This window comes from Anabrus simplex, chromosome 12 (genome assembly GCF_040414725.1).
Source record: "Anabrus simplex isolate iqAnaSimp1 chromosome 12, ASM4041472v1, whole genome shotgun sequence".
Classification (NCBI taxonomy): Eukaryota; Metazoa; Arthropoda; class Insecta; order Orthoptera; family Tettigoniidae; genus Anabrus; species Anabrus simplex.
The window spans coordinates 64,197,519-64,216,739 of record NC_090276.1 but is presented as its reverse complement, the minus strand read 5'-3'; the positions used below and the strand labels follow the sequence as shown (position 1 = coordinate 64,216,739).

General features: G+C 37.4%; 1 protein-coding gene across 7 annotated transcripts in view; it reads right to left on the bottom strand.

The window, feature by feature from the left end:
* Nucleotides 1-19,221, bottom strand: part of Not1 (CCR4-NOT transcription complex subunit 1) — a 403,150-nt gene that overhangs the window by 48,867 nt on the left and 335,062 nt on the right. For all 7 annotated transcript variants that reach the window (XM_067156230.2, XM_067156231.2, XM_067156233.2 and 4 more), the window contains exons 31-34: nucleotides 11,636-11,767; nucleotides 11,167-11,403; nucleotides 10,768-10,914; nucleotides 6,696-6,830 (exon numbers count right to left, since the gene is read on the bottom strand). In XM_067156230.2, coding sequence (XP_067012331.2) covers nucleotides 6,696-6,830; nucleotides 10,768-10,914; nucleotides 11,167-11,403; nucleotides 11,636-11,767 — 651 coding nt within the window. The remainder of the gene's footprint in view (nucleotides 1-6,695; nucleotides 6,831-10,767; nucleotides 10,915-11,166; nucleotides 11,404-11,635; nucleotides 11,768-19,221) is intronic.

The window sequence follows — 19,221 nt, the reverse complement described above, 5'->3', positions numbered from 1 at the left end:
GCTGGCTGTAGATGGGGTTGGTTCTACATGAAGTTCAATTTTTTTTGTAGAGTTTAGCTTCATTTCCCCATTTCTGTAGCCTTCCTCTTGTGTGGTCTTCCCGTACCGTGATTGTGTTTGTTTGTGCCCGAGAAAAGCTTTGAAATACAGATTGAACGGCATTCGAAAGTATGATTTATAGTGCTGTGTTTACACTAATCTGAGTCCTGGAAACAGTGGAATGTACACCAGGTTCCCACAGACATCCCAGTCTACTTCCTTGACGAGACATTGTCAAACACCATTTAGTTTTTAAGTTCCTTGTCTTTCGGAAATCTGTGAAATGAAATACCACACCCTTTTGAGGTTTTTGATTTACTGTAAGGAACACTATACAGGACACCATGTTTTTTAAAAAGAATTATCCAATGTTTGCATTACATAACTACGGTCAATTTCAGTTACTAAATTATAATCACCTGCAATAGCACAAGAAAGCTCATAAAGTGCAAAAATATGTCATAACATGCTCGTGAATGTTTGAATGAGTACATCCCCCGTGCAATTATATGACTAAAAAGAGCGCACCAAGCGGCAAAACTGTGTATTTCCCAGCCCTGTACACTGAAGTAAGCAACGGTATTTTAACTCATAATCCATATTATTAGTGAAACCATAGTGAGTGGTATTTTAAGATTTTGGCATAAAATCGTGAAAATTAGTGAAAGGGTCGATTCTGATTCAAACAGCGATGAGGACTGAGTGTAGGTATTCACTGTTCAATAAATTTTAGGCAAAAAACAGCCTGTACTGGTATGTAGTACCGTATTTTATCGCATAAGCTCCCCCCTCGCATATCATTACGATCTATCCCTAATAAGTTGGGTGGAGTAATTGCATTAGTAATATCTATTGCAATTCTTCTTATTCTCCCCTTTACTGCAAATAATAAATTCCGTGGAATCCAATTTTATCCAATTAACCAAATTCTATTTTGATCTATAGTTTCTATTGTCATTGATCTATAGTTTCTATTGTCATCCTTTTAACATGAATTGGTGCTCGACCTGTGGAAGATCCTTATATTCTAACTGGTCAAATCCTTACTGTCCTATACTTTCTCTACTACATCTTAAATCCTTTAATCTTTTATATTTGAGATAACCTAGTAAACTAGTTATTAAGCTTATGAAAGCATATGTTTTGAAAACATAAGACAGAAGTTCAATTCTTCTATTAACTTTACTAAATAAAATCCATTAAATAAGTAAAGAAAATATAAAAACCCTCAACCCCAGAAAAAATAATAAAAAATTAAGTGATAAAGGTAAATAAGCCTTCCATGCCAAATATATTAATTTATCAAACCGGAATCGAGGAAGAGTTCCTCGGACCCAAATAAATATAAAGGCTAAGAAAGTCAACTTAAAAAAAAAATTGATAAAACATCCCCTCCCAAAAAAATTATACAAAACAATATTCTTATAAACAAAATACTAGTGTATTCAGCTAAAAAAATTAATGCAAATCCACCACTTCTATATTCAACATTAAATCCCGAAACCAACTCCGACCCCCTTCTGCAAAATCAAAAGGAGTTCGATTAGTTTCTGCTAAACATGATGAAAATCATGCTAACATAAGAGGAAAGGTTAAAAATATAAATCACACGTAGCCTTGAAGACTCATAAATCTTATTAAACAATAATTATCTACTAAAAAAATAAATCTTAACAAAATCAATGCCAATCTCACTTCGTAAAAAATCGTCTGAGCAACAGCCCGCAGCCCTCCTAATAATGCATAATTAGAATTAGATGATCACCCCGCAATTATTACAGTATACACTCCTAAACTTGTGCATACTAAAAAATAAAAACACCCAAGTTAAAAGTAAATAAAGTTGTTAAAAAAGGGTAAATTATTCAAGTCATTAAAGCCAAAAATAATCTAAAAACAGGAGAAAAATAATATATTAAATAATTTGATGCTACAGGATATGTTCCCTCTTTAGAAAATAACTTAATTGCATCAGCAAAAGGCTGTGGCAACCCAATAAACCCTACTTTATTAGGTCCTTTACGCATTTGAATGTAACCTAAAACCTTCCGCTCCAATAAAGTAAGAAAAGCTACCCCAATCAATACACAAATGATCAACATAACGACCCCTAACATTCTTATTAAAATCTCTGTTAACAATACTACCTGTAATACTCTTACATTTTTGAATTCTAAATTCAATACACTTCTCTGCCAAAGTAGTATTTAATATTTATCACCTATATTAAAAATTATTTTGAATATTTGGTCCTTTCGTACTAAAATATTCATTTCTTATAAAGATAGAAACCGACCTGGCTTACGTCGGTCTGAACTCAGATCATGTAAGGATTTAAAAGTCGAACAGACTTATTAATTAAACTTCTACATCTAATCATATTCCTTAATCCAACATCGAGGTCGCAATCTTTCTTGTCGATATGAACTCTAAAAAAAAATTACGCTGTTATCCCTAAGGTAACTTTATCTTATAATCGCTATTAACGGATTAAATATTCATAAATCAATGTTTGTAAAACAAAGAGTTACATTTATCTTTGTGTCACCCCAACAAAATGCGGTAAAATACATATTAATAATATCACCAAACAAAATATGTATAATTCCATATAAAGATCTATAGGGTCTTCTCGTCTTTCATATTCATTTAAGCCTTTTGACTCAAAAGTTAAATTCTATTTATTGCACGGAGACAATTAATGTTTCGTCAAACCATTCATTCCAGCCTTCAATTAAAAGACTAATGATAATGCTACCTCTGCACGGTCAAAATACCGCGGCCCTTTAATTCCACTATCAGGGGGCAGGTCCGACCTTAAATACATCTCAAAAGGACATGTTTTTGATAAACAGGCGAACATTAAATTTGCCTAGTTCCTTCATATAAATTTACATTCACTAAATATCTTACACTTTTATATACTAATTGGGAATCAATATCTATATCATATTTCCCTCCCCAATGATTTTTCATCATTAAAAATGATTTGATTAATATCACGCACAATTCCCTCTCCTGGTTTGTTCTTACTGGAGCGGCCTTCAAACGACTTGATAATGGACAACAATGAACGCAGCGGTACTTGACAAAAATGTTTCCATTGTCACAACATACCGTAAATTTGAACAGTGAAGTTGCAGACGTGTTTGTAAGTCAGTTTGTTACAAGTCGTCATAATGTCGAAATATTCAAACTACACGGCAAAATTTAAATTAAATGTGTTATTTTACGCTCATAAGAACGGGGTGAAAGATGCAGGAAGACATTTCTCTGTTGATCCTAATTCAATACGGTATTGGCGGAGACAAAAAAAAACTCACGACTGCAAAGGCAAGCTCCAAATCTTTCTGTGGGCCTAAAACAGGGAAATATCCCGAAATTTATAATGGTGTAATTGCTTACGTCAATGAACTTCGGAATGATGGTTGTGCTGTCTCTTACGAAATGATTCAGAACAAAGCTCGTGAGATAGCTGCCAGGCTCAACATTCACAGAAAGGATTTTAAAGCAAGCATTGGTTGGGTGATTCGTTTTATAAGACGGCAAAATCTCAGTTTACGGATGAGAACACCTTTGTGCCAGCGTTTACCTCGAGACTACACAGATATGGTAATAGAGTTCCATCGTTACGTAATACAAGTGCGACAGCAATATGACTATTTACTCTCTCTGGTTATAACGCCAGTGTATTTGATATGCCACATAACACCACCGTTGCTCCAACTGGCTCAAACAGTGTCCTTGTGAAGACGACTGGAGCGGAGCGTCTAAGATGCACAGTGATGTTGTGCATTACAGCAGACGGCAATAAACTTCCACCGTATCCCATCCTTAAAAGGAAGACATTACCAAAGGAGACTACCCCACATGGAATTCACTTACGAGTTCAAGAAAAGGGCTGGATGACAGCAGATTTGATTGTGGATTGGTTGGAGAAAGTCTGGGGAAGACAAACAGGGGCATTATTACAAAAGAAGTCCCTTATTGCCCTAGACAGTTTCCAGGGTCACCTTGTGGAAGCTGTAAAAGAGGAAATGAAACTGATGAAGTCCCATCCTGTCATCATCCCAGGAAGTTTGACGTCCATTCTTCACCCTTTAGATGTCAGCGTCAACAAACCTTTCAAAGAACATCTTCAACGCCTGTATTCTGAATGGATGGTGGCGGGATCTCATCAGCTGACTCCAGGAGGCAAGATAAGGAAGCCATCAATACCGATGATGTGCAAGTGGATAATCCGGGCGTGGGAGAAAATTAGTGTCGATATTGTTAAGAAGAGTTTTAAAAAACTGGAATTTCTTGTGCCATGACGGTTCCGAGGATGACATGTTGTGGAATAGTGAAAATGAAGACGATGATGTGATATCTGAACCTGAAAATAGTGATGATAGTGACGAAAGTGAGGCCGCAGAATAGTGAGAGAAAAGAAACAATGAATCGCTGCTCTTCATTGTAGCCTAATGAAACCGTGGTATTCTTTTGTGTTAATTGAAAATATATACCGGTAGGTACCACTTTTTCACATACCGGTATTACCGTAAATATAACTTTTACCTAATACATCGTTTCCCCTCCTTTCTGAATGCCTAGAAGCACCACTCGCGTAATTCCCTCCCTAGGGTTTTCAAGTAAATTTTTCGAGAAAAAACGGGGGGGGGGGGGGAATTACGCGATAAAATACATAAATATATGAATACAATGAGGGATTTATGTTAGATTAGAGAACTTTTAAGTATTTCCCTGACAGGATTGGTAATAGAATATCCCACTGAAAGGAATGAAGCATTTAACCTCAAAACAGTGGCTTCAGATTGCACTCCACGGGTTTGTAGCGATACACAGTGTTACTGTGTTTGTGATATATGTGGTACTTGCACAACCTGCCCCAGGATTAACACTTCCTGAGTTCAGTATTTCCTTCTTAGACACAGCAGGTTGATCACTTTTCATATCTTGGACGCATCTTGTCTAAACAGTGTACCTGTCAACTAGACATTGATAAAAGAATTGGGGCTGCTCACGCAGCATTCGGATGGTTAATGCACAGAGTCTTCATGAATAAAGATCTAAAACTGCATACCAAACTCATGATGTACAAAGTTGTTGTCATTTCCACACTGCTGTATGGCTGTGAAAATTGGATACTCTACCGCCATGATATCAAAAAACTTGAGTGTTTCCACCAACAGAAAATGAGATTCATCTTGAATAAGTGGGAGGACTATGTGACCAACACGGCAGTTCTCGATAAAGCACAGCTAAATAGCATTGAGGCAATAATCATCACTCATCAAGTGAGATGGTTAGGCCATGTTCACCACATGGGTAATACCAGGCTTCCCCGCCAAATTCTTTATGGCGAACTTAGCTCTGGCAGTAGACCTCATGGAGCTCCTCTTAAGCGTTTTAAGGACCAGTTGAAACACATCATGAAGAGTACTGGTATAGATATACAGACATGGGAAGAATGTGCTGTGGATTGCTCACTGTGGCGGAACACTACATCAACTTGTTTGAAAGAGATCACCGCAGACATCAAGAGGCCAAGTGACAAGCAAAAAAACTGTCAATTACAACTCCGGCCTCCTCCATCCATTCAGTGTGATTTTTTTTCTTTTCCTAGTTGCTTTATGTCGCAGCAACACAGATATGTCTTATGGCGATGATGGGACAGGGAAGGGCTAGGAGTGGGAAGGAAGTGGCCGTGGCCTTAATTAAGGTACAGGCCCAGCATATGCCTGGTGTGAAAATGGGAAACAACGGAAAACCATCTTCAGGGCTGCTGACAGTGGGGTTCGAACCTATTATCTCCCGAATACTGGATACTGGCCGCACTTAAGCGACTGCAACTATCGAGCTCGGTAGTGTGATTTGTGTGGGCGTATGTTTTATGCCAGGATTGGTCTGTTTAGTCATCGTTAACACATCCATAAACAGAGTTGAACTGGTCAATGTATGCAGGAAGAAGTTATATATACTCGGATCGAGTTACAGCCGACGAATAACAAACTAATGACTTTGGCTACAGCATATACGTATTTCGATTTGATGGCATTTATGCTACTTCTGCATAAATTTTGATGCTCCGTTTTATTTTACTAAATAAACCAATAAAACAATCTGACACCTTGTTTTAATCAATATTGTAGGGTAAATACCAACAATGTCAGAAAGAATTTCTTACACACTGATACAGTATGACATGGAGTGTCGAATAGACTTTTCTCCCCGTCCTTCAAAATTCGCACCCAAAATTTTGAGATTCAATTCACAGTGGGAGGTATATCAATGTACACTAAATGCAATATATACCCATAGGAACGGAGCTGAACAAATACAGTACCGGTCAAAAGTTGAGGACCACATAAAAAATCATCAAATGTCATCTAGAACCTGGAAGTTGGAACTGCAAGAAGTATGAAACAGAAAACTCAAGCAGCTTGTGCTGATTTATCACACCTGCCCTTCAAGTATGTAACTATTCCGACTGATGGACCTATCTAAGAGGAGTATCAATATAAACAATAATCTAGGGCTAAAAGGAAATATTTAAAGAAACAATACTTTTAGTGGATCTACAGCTTGCATCTTCTGTGCAATAAGTTGGACAGTACACTGAATAAAGAGTATAAATTAGTTGAAATTAAGCTTACTTTCTGCTGAGGAGTAATTGCTAACATTCTTCCAATGAACACCCTGTGAGATACAAGTTCCAGCCACGCATACGCAAAACCAGGTGCTTTCGCTGGTCGTAAGATGTGAAGTGTGTGACAAAACGCAGTCAGCACCTAGAACAAGAGAAAGGAGATTAGAATCTTCCAAACTCAGCAGAAAGGAAGATGCACAAGGATGGTCATTAAAGAGCATATTCCTCAGAGATTAGTTCAAAATTTACAAATGGCTGCAGTTACTAATTTTATTATGTCAAGTGATCAAGTGCAAAGTGTGATTTTAAAACACACACACACACACACTTGTAAAGTCATGTCCGATAAACTTGGGATTACAAACTATTCTGTTATGGGAAGTAACAAACAAAGTCTTTAAAAATGACCGAAATAATGGGGTAAGGCCGCCCACACAAGCGTGCGTTGCTTACCAACACAAAATTGTAGGTATCCCCGAAAGATACAATTTGATAAATGTGTACCACGTTGGGTGCGTTATTTTCAAGATTGTTTACTGTACTTAAGGGACATGCTGTATCAAAGGATAAGGGTTAATAATGCTCAGAATGAAAGACAAATACCGTATTTACGCGAATAATCCCCACACCCTAACTTTACGAAGGCTGATTTTGAAAAAGAAAAACCAACATCGACGCAAATAAAACCTGCAACCCAATTTCGTGCCTCAATTTTTAAAATAAAATGTGTGGCTGTTATTCGCATAAATACAGTAAAGAAGAATAGTGACGAGTTCCAAAGAACAGAGTAAACAAGTTTAGGACAAGGAAAGAGAATGAATGGCAGAAAGGGACGCAGTAGTAGAAATGGCATGGGATGTCTAGGATGCAGATGAACAAAATGCCAGGAAACTTTTCTGGACTTTAACCCTCGGGACGCCGCGCAGCGGTTTTTTCAACCACATGCATTCTTCTTTTGTTACTATGCCTACAATTGTTACAGGACAGATTTCTCCCTCCACCATATCTACCCTGCAACCTTCCTCTACTGTTTATAGCCAGGTAGCGCTCCCTAATTGCTCTTCTGTTGTCGCTGTGGATGTTTGTGTGAGTGTGCGGTGCTTTTGACTATGGGCGACCACTGCCGTTTGTTGAATTTGGTTCTAACCCTGGACGCGCAACTATTCGTATACACGAATTGTTTGACTGTTTACTTGTGTTGTGAGTGGAAATGGATTCCGAAGAAGTTAATAGGATAAACAAATTCATTGATGGTGTGGAAAAGTAAACAGAAAGACGAAGACTTCGTGAGCTACCTGCTCTCTGTGCATATGCTGGCAGCACACTGTCTTCATCTGTCAAGCCTGCAGTATGTGGACAGCAGGTGAAGATGAAGAAAATGAAGATGACCGTTTTATTATCTAAGGACACAGTCAGCTCAAGAATATAATGAAGAATTACAAATAAATTGTCTTTAGTGAACAGTAAATCTCTAATTGCCATTATCCTTCTATCTGTTGTAGCCTTGCACTTACCATTGGACAGTATACCTTATTTATATTGCTGTAACTTTGTTTTGTACGTATTTTTACTGATAGTTGTAAATTACTCGTACATTGCACTATACTTCTTTCTTTTACCAGTTTACTTTTGTGAATTCTCTTCATCTATGTTCTTCCCATTTCACTGTTTTTTTGATGTGTGTTAAGTAGAGCGTAACAATAGTTATTGTATTATTTTTATTACCAAGGGTTGGTGGACCAGCAGAGGTGAAAGAAGGTGCCGGGGTGAATGGGTCTAACTACAAATTAAAGTTAATTTAAAACTTTAACAAAGGTTTTTTTTTTGTTTTTTTTTTTGAATTTCAACAATCAACAACAACAACAAAACTTCAACAACTTTTTGCTAGGTGAGATAACAATAACATACCAGGTACCATGCCGAAGTTTATACAAGGCAAGTACATCCAAAATTTAGTGATAGTTTAGTAATCCGGGCTTCCATCTCCTCGCTTTACATTTTCTCAGCTCTCAGCTCGACCTTACAAAAGATTACTATTTTACACAAGGGCAGAAAACCGCTAGTCCCTGGAGCACTTGCTCCCAACTTCAAATATCAAGCCTCCCAGAGGCACAGTTACCACACTAGAAAACAGCTGACATGCTCTCAGTTTTTCAAGCCTACTCAAGGCAATATCAGACTTTACAATTACTTGCCATCAAGGCACAACTTAAAAAAAAAAAAAAAAAAAAAAAAAAAAAAAAAAAAAAAAGAATGAAACGGGGGTATCTTGTACCCAACCTAATGGGCCTTAGCAGAAAAAGAACAGGTTAAGTAAATGGCCCAAACACCAAATTGAATGGAGGCGTGTACTTGCACCCCTAAATATGCATTCTTAAAACCTAAAAGGCACTAGGCCGATGAAACATGGGCTAATCCCAATCTACTGAGGTAGCGCGCGTGGAGATAACTTTAATACATAGCAGAAACAAATGCGGTACCTCAAACCAGGATGAAGGGGAGATTGAGAGGGTAAATCACTCTCTATCCCCGATTACAGTTAAAGATTTATAAAATTTTATATGAGCCGAAATGAGATTTACATTTTAGAAGGTTTGTTACATAGTTAAGGTTTTGAACCTTTCCCTCGGGTTAAACTGAAGAGCTAGCAAGAATTAAAGATATTGAACGGCCATTACCTTGCTGAAGAACAGCTACGTGAAGAAAGAGGCGCCTCCCGCCCCCTGCGTGACACACACACACTTAGTTATATGTTGATCAAATGGCCAAGAGAGGTGAAAATCTGCAGTTTATAAACCCTTGGGGAAGGTTCGAGACCTTTCATGAATAATCAAGCCACACCCTCTCAATTTTATTGGACCATACAAAATTTACACTCAAAGTCGAAGAAGAAATCCAGGATTGGTTCGAAATTACTTGCAAAAATTAGCGATTGGCTGGATTCAAAACTGGCAGAAAGAAAAGATAAATATTGCCAATCTACAAATGAATGAACGAAATTTAGTAAAGAAAAAACTTATGAATACAAAATTTCTTCAAAAAAGGTTCCTTCACTTCGCACCAGGGTACATGATGATAGTTTTTAGCAGTGACATCTATGAGAGAACGTCCACACTTCTTGATCAAGGGAAAACAAAACAAGTTGAAATTCACACAGTCCTGGAAACTTCACAATCACAAAATTAAGGTAGTGACATCTTTTGAGTAAAAGTTTAAGGAGATCTAGTTCTAAGTCCAGTGTTTCTCCTGTAGAGGAGTTCTAATTGGCGCAAGGTTTAAATGTACGGCGTAGAGGTGTACCTCCCGGTACAATTTTAAAGCACTATTTAAATGTAAATAAATAATATTTGTATTTTTAATGATGAAAATAGGGAGTAAACAAAAATATAGCAACATAACAAAAATAAATAGCAAAATGAAATAAAAAAAAAGATATGGAATTCTTGCGCGGTCTTTTCCACCGCACGCGATGACCAACGTTACACTGCCTCGCGCGACGTCCCAAGGGTTAATGAAGAATCTCAGAAAAGGAAGGAAAATAATAGCTTTCTGGGAAAATCAGGTTCATTTATAGCACACCCTAGGGAATCCTTAACTAGACTAAGAATATTCTGAAAATTTTCTGCATGTAACAGAAATCTTTCCATTGAAGTCAAAAACAGTGAAGTTCATTGGGAGGACAGTAATGGCAATGAGACTATGTCAACAGAAGTAGGAAACATGGTAAATAAATTACAATATCACATAGCGGCAAGAATAGGTGAAATCAGACCTGAAATCGTCAAATGTGGTGGGGAGAGAGGGATGAAATGGCTTCATAGTGTAATAAATTAGGATGGAATTTCAGTGAAGTACCTTATGATTGGATGAACGCAGTAATTGCACCTTTTATAAGCAAGGGAACAAGAAGGACTGCAAGTATCAAGGCTTCCCCCCCCCCTCCCCCCCATCAGTACACCAGGTAAGGAGTTCACCACCATTTTAGAAAAGAAGGTACGATCTATGGAGGGGAAGGAGCTGAATGAAAATCATCTAAACAAAATATATTAGACTCAATTATCCTGTCCTTGTCAACTTACCTGATAGTTAACAGTTTCGAGAATTGGTTCTGGAGCGTTCAATTCCAAGAACAGCATTATGAATATCCTATGATACGGTAACTGCTGGAAATCTGCCATACGACTGTCATGATCCTGCAGCAGCACCCCCGCAACAATACCTAAAACCTGAACATACATAATTATGAAATACAAGAAAATATAATACATGTAATATATCCTAGGATAAATTACAATGTCACATAGCAGCATGAATAAGTGAAATCAGACCTGAAATGGTCAAATGTGGTGGGGAGATAGGGATGAAAGGACTTCATAGTGTAATAAATTGGGATGGAATTTCAGTGAACGAAGAAGTGGAAGAAGCTCATTAACAGTACCTGGGAAACTGGAACTGTACAATGATGATGATGTACTTACCTTATTCAACAAGTTTATCTTTGTGGTTGTATTTGTAGCATCTCCAGAATGTTTCACTAGCAATGCTATCAGACGGACAAAAGCATCTAAAGTGTGAAAGCACTTGGCTCGGACCAGCGTTTGAGACGTTCCCTGTTCGGCTAGGGCTCGGTAACATAGGTCTACACATAGCTGAGTGCTCAGACGGAAGAATCGTGTGATCAGATCATCAGTCTTAAGAATTCCATGACCATTCATCTGCAAATAAGTCACAAAATAAACACCCCAATATATATATTTTCCAAGATGTCATCAGTTCACCAACCATGACCCCAAGGATCCTGAATTCTAAACGAAACCCAAAGATAGATACTACTCTAAAGCATACATTGACCTACAACAGTAATATGAATAGTACAAATCAGAATCTTAAATAATACTACTGAAAAGGATGAACAAAGAATCAAATAGTAAGTACATGCACACAAACCTGTTGGACGAACAAACTGAAGGCTCTGGTTGGATCACGACCCGTTGAAGACGAGTGATGAATTCCAACCCAATCCCGCAATAAATACTCTGTCTTTTCCAGCAGACCAGGGGGATCGTCGTACTCACGAGACTGTTATAAAGAATAGAAATTTCACAATGAATTTAGACTCGGACACAACATACTTGCGTAAGGATATAGAGGGAATCAGGAAAGAGAAATATAAACAGAGGATAAACATAAAAACACACAAAAAAAGACAATGAAAAGACATCTTCACAGCCATTTTCAAAATGCCTCCTTTTCATCGATCTCAATTTTATTCAATCAGTTCTTTTCAACTCCTGATTAGCTTGTTTCTGCATCACAGCATGAACACAAAAGGGAGGGTATCTACTCACATTAAGGGAGCTATTCCTGAGATAATTTTTATTTAGGATATTGCTAATGCAGACATATCCAGCCCAGCCAACAATGATGAATTTTCCATAATTTGTATGGATTTTATGCTAATATTATGGTATTATTATTATTATTATTTTTAAATGATATTTGTTCATGGCGTCGACCTGTGTAATAATTTTCCACTACTTTCAGCACATGAGAGGAACCTGCGTGTAAGTGGAATTGCGTAAGTGGAATGTGTTGAATGTGAGGAAAGGAACATTAAGGACAACACAAACACCCAATCCCCAGGCCAGGGATATTAATAATTTACAATAAAAAACCCATGACCCGGCTGGAAATCGAACCCGGGACCGCTGAAGTTTTGAGTCAAGTCCAAAGCATGCTCCACTCTTCCCAATAATGACAACCCCTTTGCCCTTCCCGACAGTAATCTATTGCAAAAATGCCCGAAAGGATTGAATATTTTTCCTTCTTTCCTATTATTTATGTAGAAAATTATTTTTGTGATATTGTCGCTTTCCCGCAATAATTTTTCCTTGAATGCAATGCCGTAATCATGGGGTAAAATCAGTAATAACTACGGACAATCTGTAATATGTGGCACCGTTGCCAACAGCATGCGCGCATTCGCATCATACCTCACTCTGGCCAATGGGTTAGTCTTTGTTCTTGCCTTTTGCGGCTTCGCAATATGATGCCATATTCGTTCAGTCAGTGATCAAGCACAGTTCCTGTCCCAGCTTTCTTATTCCAGTTATTTTGTGGTTAACAAATGATTTTGTGCTACAGAAATGAAGCGTGTGTACGCTTCCAAAAACAGCGCAGCAAATAAAAAGACTGTGTTCCGAAAGTATTGTCATAAATATGCATAAGAATGGCCAGGCTTAATATCTTTGAAACTTAGTCCACATGTTCTGTAGTGTGTGGTGTTATGATCTTTCTGCGGCCCATGCTGGTAGAGACGATTGAAGAAGGCACATTGAACCTGCAAAACACAAATCACATGGGAAAAATAACGCAAATAATAAACCAATAACAAATGTCTTTTTCTGTAGTGGGGAAAAGTGTGTTACAAATGCAGATTTGCTTTTTACATTGTTCCTTGTATTGCAGTTTACAGGAAACTTGCTCAAAGCAATATTTCGGGATTCAAAAACTGCACAAAAGTATGGTTGTGGCAGAATAAAAATCTTCTACATTAGTGAATTTTATGGCTAGTAATACATAACAAGACATAGCTCAATATTTGCAAAGTGTGCCATTTTCCTTAGCTACTGATCATAGAAATGATGCCAATGATGCTTTGGTTGTTTTTGTTTTATATTCTAGAACAGGGTCAGGCGTGCACTTTACTTTTATCATTATTAGAGAATGCTGATAATACAAATGTTGTACTCTTTGGCTTCTTGATAAGTTTTCTACTCTAAATATTCCTGGCGAAAATTGTATAGCTATTGCTTCTGACAATATCAACAAAATGATTGGCAGTAATAAAGGCTTTGTCGAATATTTCAGAGACAAACAGATATACATGGTCCTAAACCTAGTTAAGATTTTCAAAAATGTAAGCACACACTGGCTTTCTCTCCTTGAATGTATCACCAGGGTTTTAAATCAGGGGGAGGCCCTAACCCTCATGTTTTGCAGGGGTAAAAAAAAGTGAGGGCTTTGAATATTTTCTTTTCAAAACCAACTGGACAGAGCAACCAATGTGAAATTGGAAGGTTGTGGGTTCAGATACCACTAGCGCCCGGTTGGTCATTTTTGTTCTTTACTAAAATCCCTTCAATATGCATGGAACATGATGGTTGAAAGTTAATTTCGAGTGAGACCTTTCTTGATCCCAAGATAAAGTTATACTGTTACTTTCTTCAGAGTGTACTGCCCACTGTAAATTTGTTTACGACAGATGCTCCAGTTGTACATGTATTGAGAGGCAGGTAAATGTAATGGTCTTTTGACATACTTGCTGGTAAGGTTTATTAAACCATCTTGTGTACAAGCGCTGAAGTTACTGAGGTGGAATTAAAAAAGAGGAAGGACAAAAAAAGGAAATGTGAACTTGGTGGTTAGTGCTAATTGTAGGGCTTATTGGAAAGAATAATAATTGGTAGTAATAAGCACGACTTTTATTCCTGTGGTAAAAGTGTTTAACGTTGCAGATTGTGATCACACTGTGACAAAATTTCCTCTTGGGGATGCATTTTTGAAACGTCTACAGGTTACTAATTTAAATCTGAGACCAAGTGTTTAGTTTTCATTCACGGAATATTTGACAAATAGATTTCTTAAAATTATAGAGATTCAGAGCATTACAAACTTGCAAATTTAAAGAATTAAAGTGGTCAAAAGAAGTATAACACTCTCAGTAAGGTTTTGTATGTTGTTTTATAAGTGCAACACAGTAATGAAGAAATAGAAAGAATCTTTAGCATTGTAAGAAAGAAAAGTCAAACTGAATTTAGGTCCTCATTAATTACATTGTCATTGCTCCTCAATGAGAAGCAGTTTAAGTGGCGAACCATGCTACACCATAATATGTACACCATAACAACAGGGATTTAAATATATTTCTTTTAGGTTAAGTATATTTTAAAAGTGAAAATTTGAAGCACCCGTGTTGATGTTTCCCTTTATTCTGCGATTACCTTGATCTTGATATACTTGGATAGCACACACATTTGTTGGCAATGTGGCGAACAGAGTAACATGGAGCTCCACAGTCACATGTGGCAGTCTGTAGCTGTTCCATTCATGTAGCATGTCCCTGCACTTGCCAAGGCCTTTTAAAATTCTATTCAGGGCAGTCCAGATAGCTCTGTTGCTGCTTTCCACCAAACTTTTACTTCTGAGAAGGGTTCTGAACCTTTCATAATCAGGTCATCACAGAGAGGTGAGTTGCATGATTTTAGTCGGTTGAGATTTAAAGTGGACAGATCTCTGTGTACAGGTAGCTAAGGGCACAAATCACTTGGAATAAATTCTGTGAACAATGGGAACCAATGCACTGGTGTGGATTTTATTGCACCAGATATAGTATTATTTGCATGATGGTATTCAGCAGAGAGTCAATATACCTTGTGTTCAATCACAATGGCACAAAGTACTCTGCACTTGAGGGCCGGTTCTACCACCTATTGGTAAAGTAGCGCGTAACTTGCCCTCCGCGTAAAAGAATGTTTCCGTTCGACCACCCCCAGGTAGCGCTATCGGCAGCATAAATCGTAGTTACCCGGCGCGTAATTTATCGGCCACTTTGAGGGCCCGATAACACTTTACCTTGCAAGTGATAAAAATCATTGTTATCCGTATTGAAGATACTGAATGTAGGATGCTAAAAGGTTTGTTTTGTCACCTATTCAATACATATACATTTTACAATTTAGGAATTTATTATTGATTCCACTTGAGACATGTTTTGCCCTTCATTGAGGGCATCATCAGTCAAATTATCTCCTCAAGGCAAAAATCAGGTACCTGGTTAGTAGTTGACATGCACAAATTAATACATATTATTAATACAAATTACAAAAATTAAGTGTGAGAAACAGTTGTACAATAGTGATGGTTGAACATATAGGTTTATAGAATAAGAAGTCAGCACCAAGCGTAAAATTAAAATAGTAGAGTTCGGCAGTGGTGCTCTGGAGAACAGTTGACGCAATCATAGGAAAATATAAAGTTTTAAAAATATTTACATTATAACAATCAAGGGAGAAAGGGTGTAGTGCTCGGCGTCAATGTTTGTAACCAAAAATTAATGTCAATGGTTGGTAACTATACAGTATTTACGTTGTCCAATTGATGTGTCGCAGATAACTTCCACTTCATACAATAAAACTTTCAACAACACGCCAGAACCCAGTGTACATCGGCACGAAAATGGCGTGCTGCAGTTACCGTATACATTCTAATCTCTCCACCGCAGTTCACAACACAAGCAACTCTATTCTATTTCACCAGACCAGCAACAAAAAACAATAACTTCATCCCGAGGTCCGTCATACTTTTTCCACGGAATAATATCAATTTAGTCTCACCGGCATCTCACACCGATGTCTTCACATAACATTCGAAGCTACAGAAGTCAACTAAAAGAATAAGCGAAAGTTTCAACCCGCAAAAGCAATTACCTACAAATAACTGTCATCATTGTTGCCATTAAAACGCACTGAATACCCACGAGTCTTCATCCACACTGACCAGTCTCCGTACCGATCTCAGTGCTGCAACCAGACAACTTTCAGCTTGAGTCCTATAAAACCTCATTTGGCTATGAACATTTCCCTACCCCGGTGACCTTAACTAAGATAAACCACTCTGCATATTGTGAAATGTCAATGCTACATTCTTCTTCCAACCTTTAAAACAACAGGACGCACTTGGTACTAGATTTTTTTATATCCTTGCTCACCAAGCTGCTTTTGTGTAAATATGTATATAAATTGTAAAATTTTCAACTGTTCACTTGGACAATGTAAATACTGTATAGTTACCAACCATTGACATTAATTTTTGGTTACAAACATTGACGTCGAGCACTACACCCTTTCTCCCCTGATTGTTATAATGTAAATATTTTAAAAACTTTATATTTTCCTATGATTGCGTCAACTGTTCTCCAGAGCACCACTGCCGAACTCTACTATTTTAATTTTACGCTTGGTGCTGACTTCTTATTCTATAAACCTATATGTTCAACTACCACTATTGTACAACTGTTTCTCATACTTAATTTTTGTGATGTGTATTAATAATATGTATTAATTTGTGCATGTCAACTACTAACCAAGTACCTGATTTTTGCCTTGAGGAGATAATTTGACTGATGATGCCCTCAATGAAGGGCGAAACATGTCTCAAGTGGAATCAATAATAAATTCCTAAATTGTAAAATGTATATGTATTGAATAGGTGACAAAACAAACCTTTTAGCATCCTACAAACACTTTACCTGCAGGGCAAGTTTGAGAGTTGAACATCATTAGCTGTATTTCTGGTGACATACAACTTAAATTAGCTTAGTATACTGAAAAAAGCATGATAGTGTAACAGTGGCCAATATTGTTTTGCAGGATCTTGAACATTAATGCTTCCCTTGAAATGCAATGGTCACATCAGCCTCTCGCATCGGTAGCTTAGGGAGCACATTTTATACGTCAAGCTTTCGTAAAGAAACTTTAAAAGGATATAAAATCAAAATCTATTTGGAAATAATTTCAAATGAGCTTCAATTTTCTACTTTTTCAGTTTTCAGACACGAGGTATAACTTGATGTATGTATCCGGACTACCTCAATCGTTCTCGTAGTGTAATGGCTAACACGCTCACTTAGTAATATGAGGTATGCAGGATCGAGTCTTTTTTATTTCCATTATTAGCGTTGTGTTAATCTGTATGCCTCTTTTCATACGTTCTTTTGTTAATAATATATTTCACTGAAATATTTATCACAATATTATGTCTACTAGGAAATTGCTTTATATGTATGCTACTTATAGAAAGTGATGTTATGATTAATAGCATATAGGACTGTCGCCCAGGTAGCAGATTCCCTATTGGTTGTTTACATAATCTTCTTGGAATTTATTTCGACGAAATTGGAAACTATTCCATTCCCGAATTCCTCTTCCTATGATTGGATATTTATCCCGATTAGTTCTTTACATTTACAGTAACTTCCAACTTTATCTTCATAAAGTTAAACATTAGAATGAAATGCATTATCAGTTAATGGAAGCATGTGGAACTAAACAAGGTCACAGAACTAGTTGCAAATAGAATATCGTGGAGATACTTAATCAATTCACAGAAGCCTGCAGATAGAATGCTCAAAGGCAATAAGAAGAAAAGTGTGTGTGTGTGTATATACGTATATGGAAGCGCGTAAAAGAGAGTTAAGAACAACGGCAGGGAACGAAAATACATTTTAAAATGTAAATTACAAATACGATGAAAACCTGCGTACCTTCTATTGCAAAGCGAGCGACTTGACCAATCTACTACGGTACGAAAATACTTGTCAAAAACGCTGCCTTACATGGCAGGTTATAACTGGCGTAAGAAAATGTAATCTCGAGATTTTAATCCCAATTAGGTATTGATATTGAAGATCATAGATTAAAATCACGAAAGTTTGACATAAATCGTTGTCCATAACTCTAAAGACTCCCCTCATTAGGCTTTTTTGAGATAATCAGCAGACACATGCACAGGTAAATAATTTAAACATAAGAGTTTCATTTTTGGTCCGTATTGAACTGAGAATGGAAGATAGGAAAAACTAGAAAGGTTCCACCTTTTCAATACAAAAATGTTATAGGTTTATTTATAACATGTATTTGCGCTTGGGACTAGTTTCGACGCTGTGTTGGCTGATGATGACGCCAACACAGCGTCGAAACTAGTCCCAAGCGCAAATACATGTTATAAATAAACCTATAACATTTTTGTATTGAAAAGGTGGAACCTTTCTAGTTTTTCCTATCTTCCACAGGTAAATAAGACAATCGAAATAAGTTTCATACACCTGACGATAGATAGCACCACACTCGAAAGTGAGAAGTCGCTGAAAATCAGTCTAGCCAACTTCGTATATCGGTGTCTAGCTCCGGGTAGCTACCTAGCGCTTGCGTGGAGGTGGTTGGACGCAAGCCAAAGTACCAGCCGATTTACACCCCCAGGTAGTTTACCTCCCGGGCAGTTGCCAGCCACTTTACCAGCAGATGGTAGAACTGGCCCTGAGTAAACTAAACCCTGGGTAAAGATTTTAAGGCATTTGCCAGAGATCTCCTGTGGTTCAACACAGTTTATGGTGGATATTATAACATTTTCTCAGGTTCTGAGCTGAGTTCTGAATGTGATACTTGAAGGACAGTGTTCAATCCAGTGTCATTTCAAGGTACACTGGTTCCAATTATGCTAAGGAACGCTGCCACAGAAACTCATCATTCAGTTTTGTTAACACTTGGATCGACTGTCCAATTCTTGACATAAGTTTTCAGAACATGTAACCAGTACTCACCTTTCCCATTTACCTAGCCTGATGCATCTGCTCCTGCTATAAGTCTCGTCAAGACTGCCCACTAATATTTCCCAAATCTCCAATATTCTAATCACAGGGTAGTATTTCTGTGCATTTGATTTAGCTATGTTGGCTGTTATAGGATATGACTCCT